At 62.5% G+C, this 7,278-nt stretch overlaps 1 protein-coding gene and 1 long non-coding RNA gene across 2 annotated transcripts in view; both read left to right on the top strand.

The window, feature by feature from the left end:
* LOC108444820 overlaps positions 1-2,824 on the top strand; it is a 5,629-nt gene extending 2,805 nt beyond the window's left edge. Inside the window, exon 2 of the long non-coding RNA XR_001859521.1 lies at positions 2,784-2,824. This is a non-coding gene — a long non-coding RNA (uncharacterized LOC108444820). The remainder of the gene's footprint in view (positions 1-2,783) is intronic.
* Positions 1-7,278, top strand: part of SPEG (SPEG complex locus) — a 38,588-nt gene that overhangs the window by 8,324 nt on the left and 22,986 nt on the right. The window contains exons 2-4 of the mRNA XM_017727057.1: positions 4,317-4,406; positions 4,668-5,037; positions 6,107-7,278. The exon at positions 6,107-7,278 is cut by the window's right edge and continues 300 nt beyond it. Of these exons, the coding sequence (XP_017582546.1) occupies positions 4,317-4,406; positions 4,668-5,037; positions 6,107-7,278 (1,632 nt within the window). The remainder of the gene's footprint in view (positions 1-4,316; positions 4,407-4,667; positions 5,038-6,106) is intronic.

The raw sequence follows: 7,278 nt of genomic DNA, 5'->3' as shown, positions 1-7,278 counted from the left end.
TGGATGCTGCTCCCTGGCTCCCCCCAGCCCCACTGCCGGTGGTCACGGAGCTGGAGACGAGGCTTTGCATGCGTCATCCCCTCCGCGTCAGGAGCATGCCTGGCACAGGCAAGGCTCCTTCGCGGGCCCGCTGCACGCTCCGCTGCCGAGCAAGGAACAAGGACGTCACTTGGCCTCAGCGGGGGGTGGAGGATGGGGAATATACTTCCAGGAAGCCCCCCGCCCCCGATTCCCCAGGGCACACAAGCCCAATGCGGGCGCACAGCCTCCCCGCTGTCACTGCCTGGTGGCCCAGAAGGGACTGGGAAGGGGCTGTCACGCGCAGCCCCTTCCCAAGGGTGCAAGATGCACGATGGGACACAGGTTCCCAGGGAGACAGGTGCTGAGGGTCCCTCTGGGGCAGGGTGCTATGCACGGCCTGGCTGCCCCATCTGCCTTCGGGGGCAGCAGGTCCAGGGGCTTGCCCATGTGGTAGGGCAGGGTCCTGCACCACTGGCTGAGGGGTATCAGAACAGCCACAGTGGCTGTTTCTCTGCACCAGGCAAGTTACTCACTCCTCCCCACCTCATTCCATCCCTGCTCCCTGTCAGCCTTTCTCACACAATAGGCACCTGTGCCATGTGGTGCTGGGCTCCACGTGCCAGGTGGTGGCAAGCTCCATGGTCCCAGGAGATCCTTCACTCTCCTGGGATCCCTTGGTCCCATGGCCATGGTGAGGGATGCTCCATGCCTGGGCAGGTGGATCCATGCCTGGCACAGGGGAAGGAAACAACTCCACGTCTCACCCAGCTGCCTTGTAGTGCAGGGTTGAAGCTGGATGTGGATCCCAGCCAGCTCTTCTCTCTACTCCAGGCTGGGTAGGCACAGAACGTGCTCCTGGGGCTCCTCCACCCCTTTTTCCAGGGTGCAAATGAAATCCCATGCAGGAGGATTACCCCCACTCTCTGTCTGTCCCCGTCACACAGACCCTGACCCCACACCAAGCCCTGAGCTGTTCCTGCCCCCTTTCCATTTCCTGACCTAGGGGAGACCCTGCATCACCCAGCATTTTCCCCTTTGTGGGCTGCAGATGGGTGCTGTGCTCGAGGCAGGTCCAGTCTGTGGGGTGCCCTGATCCTACAAGGGGCCCTGATCCCATAGGGACTTGTTGTGAGGTGAAGGGGGGTGTGCTCAGCTCCTCTGCAGCTCTGGGCAATGCAGCCCAGCCCAGGCCCACTGGGTGCAGTCACCATATTTGATGGGGAGCCGATGGCGCCTGTCCCTGGGGAAGCCACAAGAGTACCCGATAATGGCACTCAATTGCATTTTCATTTTTTAATGGGGGAATTATCCGCCGATGGTGCAGTTAATCACTCATCTTTCCCTGGCCTGGAAGACGGGCTGCCAGCCAGAACTAGCCCAGTCAGCCGAGAAGGGGAGGTGAAGCCTGGCTCAGCCTGAATACAAATATGTCTCGTGCAGCCGCTGTCCTCTGGCCAGCACTGCATGCAGGCAGGGGTCTGGTGGGAGCCCCTGAGTGCTGCCCATGTGCAGGGGCTGCTGCTGCAGTGGCAGCAACTTTGGGGCTTGGGAAATGAGCCTGCTGCCATTTGAGGACAACTAACTGCTGGCCACGCTTGGCCGTCCATCCCTGGGGTCTGGCTGTCCATGACCTGCCTGGGAGCTGGAGGGGTAGTGGGGCAGGAGGGGCTGGTGGAGCAAAGGGCTTCAAGACTGTTGGGTGTCCAGCCCTGGGCTCCATACTGAGGCTCCATCAGTGTCCTGGGGAGACCCTGTCACACAGACTGGCTGGGAAGGATGCTCAGTCCTGGCAGCTCAACCCTGTCTGCACTCCCCCTTCCCACTCCTGCCTGCCTTGGAGATCACCCCGTCCCTCTGCTTTCCTGGGATACAGCGTCAGTGCACACTGGGTCTGGCAGACAGGCTGCCCTCAGTTGGTCCCTCCCCTGGCATGCAAGTGCCCAGCCCTGGACTGCAGCACAGAGGGCAAGCCAAGTTGGCAGGGAGCTCCTGGTGCTTCCACCCCATGCTCAGGTCTCACCTGCCTGCCTAGACGGCATGGGCGAGCGCAGCCCCAGTGCTTCCAACCCTGCACCAACAGGCCAGGCCCGTGCTGCCCAGCAGCCTCTCTCTCAGCTGGCCTGGCCTCTCTAGGGGATGGACGATTCTGTTCCCATGCTGGGACGGTGGCCACGGTGGAGTCTGGGCCAGTGCCTGGAAGGCATTTTGCTGGCCAAATTCCCGTGCTGGCTGAGTGGCTTTGAAGGGGCTGCAGAGCACTCGGACACCAGCCCAGACAAAGACTTTGCTGCAGGCTATGCCAGCTGCAGGCAGCAGTTCTGGGGCACCTGGGATGCCCAGGGCTGTCACTGTTTGGCACGGGCTGTGACACAAGGCTGGGGTGCATAGTGCCATCAGCAAGGGGACTCTGCCTGCGTGCGCGTGCGCACAGGTGTGTGTGAGTGTGCATGGCTGGGCATGCGCTACACGTGCCCACCTACACCCATCCATCTCTGCGTGTGCGCGGGGGCGTGTGCCTGTGGGTTCGCTGTGGGTGCGCAGCAAGGGTGCATGTGAGCGGTGGCAGGTGTGCCCTGCCCGTGGGAGGGCGTGAGTGGCACCACGTATGCCGTGCCAGGGTGCGTGTGTGAGCAGGGTGGGTGTGAGCGGTGCTGCGTGTGCCGGGATGGGCTGTGTGCGTGTGTGCCGTGCCACAGCGTGCGTGCGTGGCAGGTACGTATCGCCGTGCCAGGGGTAACGCTCTGTTCTCTTTTCCTTTGCAGAAGACCGGCCACTCGCGGCGCTTCGGGCGCTTCACGCATGGTGCGTTGAGTTACCAGGACCCGACTCCCCCCACCGCCCCAAGCATGCTGGGATGGGGTCCACCACCATGCTACAAGGGGCATCAAGCAGAGGCTGGGCAGGGCTGGACTGCATCTTGCAACCACAGAATAGTGTTCTGGTCATCCAGGGGCTCACAGCGTCCGCCATGCAGCTGGTCTGCTACTGGCCCTGCAGCTCTTCTTGCTCAGGGGCTGCCATACTGGTGTGGCCAGAATTGGGAATCTGATGCAGTAGAAGTTCATGGAGCAGCTGCTCGTGTGCTGGGCTGCTGAGAGGTGGCTTGGAGTAGGGAGAAGCGGTGTGGTCCCCCGCACGCCTTAACAGTGCAATGGAGAGGAGCAGTGGTGGAGCTGGGGACATGTTCCTCAGTGCAGGTGTTTGTTGCTGCAGCTTGTGAGGGCTCAGGCAATGGCAAGGAGGAAAGTCAGTCCTTCCCTGGCAGCACGGCACTAGCTTTCCTGGAATGGGACATTAGGATGATACTGAAATGGCCTTGCCACATCCTGCCCGGTGGGGGGCAGGTCTTAGTGATGCCCTCCCCTGAGAATTTTGGCTTTATCAACCGCACTTGTATGGCACTTGCACTGGTGGGGCAGGGGATGCACTTGTACATGCCAGGGGAGGCTGTGTGCATACGGACAAACATGTCCGTGAGCTCCAGCATCCCCAGGAGCTCTCAGCTAGGGCACAGACTGGGAGGGTCCAGCCCTAGGCTGAGATGCACTGCGAAGCAGGGATGTGTGGATACTGCAGCGGTGAGGCCAGCAGCTCCAGGGACAGGGGGTGGCTGTCCTGCTGGGCAGGATGTGGCTGTGGCACCGGGAGGGGATGGTGCTGTGCACTGAACAGGTGGGATGGTGTGTGCGAGGAGAGGGTCTGTGTGCAGCACTGGAGTGATGTGCAGTGAATGTGGAGTGGAGACATGGTGGGGAAATGCTGGGGACGAGGGCCCCCCTGCTGCCCCCCGCGTCTCCGCAGGCCGGGCCGATAACCGGCTGTTGATGTCTCTCTCTCTCTTGCTGCCCCTATGGAAGCGAAGTTTTCCGCTCCTGCAGGAAACAAAGCTACGGTAGGAAGACCCCTTCCCGATGCCATCTCTGTTCCCATAGTGGGTCCTGTGCCCCAGCCTGCCACCCTGCCCCATCATTTCCACTGCCTGCTTGCCCTGCTTTCTTGTCCCCGTGCTGCTTCTGCTAGCTGTGTTCCCACTGCTGGCACTGCCTCCCTTCCTCCCATCATCTAACACTGTTCCTGCCTGCTTTGCCTGCCCTCTTTTGCCTGCCCTTGCCCTGCTGGACTTTCCCACTCCCAGTCCTGCCTTTCACTATTTTTTTCACAGCTCTGCCTCCTGCCCTGGAGCTGCCTGGGCACTGCTCTCCTGTTCCTGGAGCCAATGGGTCTGCAATAAGCAGTACCAGTGTGGTCTGCTGTCTCTCTGTACGCTCACTCCCTACTCTCCCCTCCCACCCCAGACTCGGAGACAGGTGAGGATGAATCCAGCGACCCCCAGGTGACACAACGCAGTGATCTCCAGGATGAGACGGCCTTCAGCACCCCCACGGGTGAGCAGGGACACCTGGCTGGCACTGAGCCCTGACATTGGCTGCTGGCCATGACTCCCCACAAGGCCTCTGCTGGCCAGGCTTTGGGGTTGTCCATGGAGAGGGAGCTGTGATCCACCCACGCAAAGGGGAGAGGGCTTGAGGCAGCAGGGTGCTGCTCAGGACATGCTGGGACACCCCGTGGTGGGTCAGCCCTCTCTGAGCAGGGTGCTGAGCTTGTCCCCACAGGCACCCAGTCTTGGCTCATCCCTCTTCTCTCAGGTGGGTCTGACACTCTCGTGGACACCTCCATGAACACAACGCCGACCTCGGTGCTGGCCCTGTCACAGGCAGAGGAGCGCTCCAGCTGGTCAGGCAGCCAGCAGACCGTGGTGGAGAAGGAGACGGATGCCAGCCTCCCTGCACGGGGCCCCTACCTCCGTCCCACTGCCTGGCTGCAGCCGCAGGGAACCCCAAGGCAAGCAAACACGCCGGCCCCACGTGGCGCCGAGGTCCGGCACCTGGGCGTGGAGCCGCTGGTGCGGGCGTCACGGGCTAATCTGGTGGGCCCGAGCTGGCGGTGCGCGGTGGCCAGCGCCCGGTACGGCAGCGCCTTCAGCCTGTACCGAGGACGGGCGCTCTCACTCCATGTGTAAGTAGCCAGGGGAAGCACACGGAGGGGACATCGCGCTGGGGCCATCTCCTTCCAACCCCTGCAGCCATCTCCTTCCCTCCACCTGGGCTTTCTTTGCCTTCACCATCCCAGAGGAGGAGTGGGGACTCTGAGCAGTGGGCAGCCTGTTCTCGGTGAGAAGGTGGGAGCAGCGCAGGCTGGGGCTGATGTAGAATGGGGTCCCTTTCTGCTGTGGCCAGGTTGAGGCTGGGGGTATCCCCTGTGCCACTGCTTGAGCTGCAGGACCCCACCCACAAGGTTATGCCAGGGGTATTCTCCCATTGCACCCCGCCATGGTGCTCTGTGCAGCCCACAGTGTGGGGAACTGGAGGTGCACAGCAGCCTGGGGCACACACTGGCAAGTGTTTGCCACTCACAGTCTCCACTGTACAGGGGTGGCAGCAGGGTCCATGGACGTGCTGCCTCCCCACGTCCTGCTGATGTGCTCAGAGCCCCCGTCTCTCCCTGCCACCTTTGGTTCCCATACCTGCAGGCCTACTCCTTTGACCTCCATCTCGCTCTTTTTTTTGTTTAAGGCTGCTTGTTCCACCAGAACCTCATCTCCACCTTATGATTTCCGCTCTGCGTTTGCTGAGCCCCTCTGGGGGCAGTGGGATAGGAAGATATGCCCACAACAGGATGTGCACGGGCAGGGCTTGCAGCCTTGGGGCTGCACCGCCTCAGCACACCAGGACACCCCAGCAAACTGGGGCACCCCTTGAGCCCCTGGTCCTGTCTGCATGGTGGTCCTGGGGAGGCGACTCACTGGATATCCCAGCATCACCCTGCTGCTCCACATGAGTACCCTGTGCAAGGGGTCCCAGCAGCCCAGGACTCTCACCTAACCCAGCCAGCTCCCAGTGGTTTTGGGGTGACCAGATGCCCTTGCTGGGACCCCTTGAGTCTCCCCAGTCCCAAGGCTGCCCTGACTGTTTGACCCCCTTGCCATGCCCCATTGGGCACTGTGGTGCAGGTTGGAAGCTGGGATTTAGCCAGGCAGGTACCAGGGTGGTCTCTAAGCCATGCTCCTCTGTCTCTGCCCTTGCAGCAGCATCCCCCAGGGAGGCTACCGGAGAGATGACCTCCACAGAGGCCCTGTCTCTCCAAAGCCTGGCGCAGAGCCCCCGAGATCCCCCGCTGCCCTGCCACTGACTGCCAAGCCACCCATCGTCCGCTCACCATCTCCTCGTGCTGGCACATGCCTGCAGCCGCCCACTGGCATCGTGCCCCAACCTGCTGCCCGTGGCCCTGGCGTCCCCTCCTTCACACCCGTGACCCCTCGCAAGAAGTCCTCAGTGCCGGTAGAGTACCAGGACATTGTTCCTGAGGAGTACGAGGAGAAGATCAAGAAGCCCAAGTCTTCTGGGTACTCACAGGGCAGCACACAAGAGTCCCGACCACAGACACCCATGAGTGACACCTCTGGCCGCATCTCCGTCCGGGCATCCCCCAAGCTGGTGCGCGCTGGCTCCAGGATCTTTGAGAGGCTGCAGTACTTTGAGGAGCGGCAGAGGAGCCTGGAGCAGGACAGTCCCTTTTCCGCACACTCCAACCTGCCCCTGCGCAAGACGCGCTCCTTCGACCAGCCTGGCACTGGCTTGCGCCGTGCCAGCACTCCAGGTGGCTCGCAGGAGGACCTGCGGGAAGGCGGCCGCTGGGAGCCAGGCAGCACGGCAGCGTGCCGGCGTTTGGCCTTCCGGCAGAAAGCCGCATCCTTTGACGAGCGGGGCAAGTTTGCCAACCGTGTCTATGCCATCGAGCACAAATTTGCAGAGGAGCTGACCCGCATCAAGCGGACAGTCTCCAAGCAGCAGCTGCGGCGCTCCCAGGAGCTGTGCAAAGCTGGGTTGCCCCCGGAACCCTCACCCTCAGTGAGCAGCGAGCCCCCTGCACCGCGTGCCCCCCGCACCTCTTCCTCTCAGGGCACCGGCGGACGCAAGGCACTGCCACCCAAGAGCTGCCCACCAGCAGAGAGCACACACGTCATCCAGCACCTGGCACTTTCCAGCGTAGTGTTGGTGGGACCCGATGGGGAGCCAGAGCCAGGGGGGCAGCGTGGGAAGAGAGCCCCAGTGGGGGGGGGTGGGGCGGCTGGACAGCCCAGCTCAGTGGAGGATGCGGGTGCCAGGAAGGGTCTGCAGCAAGAAGGCACTGGGGAAGTGAAGAAGAAGGAGCAGTGGCCGGTGGCGCAAGCCACCCCGCATGGGAGGGGGGGGCTCC

The sequence above is a fragment of the Corvus brachyrhynchos genome, unplaced genomic scaffold, assembly GCF_000691975.1.
Source record: "Corvus brachyrhynchos isolate BGI_N302 unplaced genomic scaffold, ASM69197v1 scaffold490, whole genome shotgun sequence".
Lineage (NCBI taxonomy): Eukaryota > Metazoa > Chordata > Aves > Passeriformes > Corvidae > Corvus > Corvus brachyrhynchos.
Note: the sequence above shows the minus strand (reverse complement) of the source record. Positions and strands in the feature narration are given on the sequence as shown.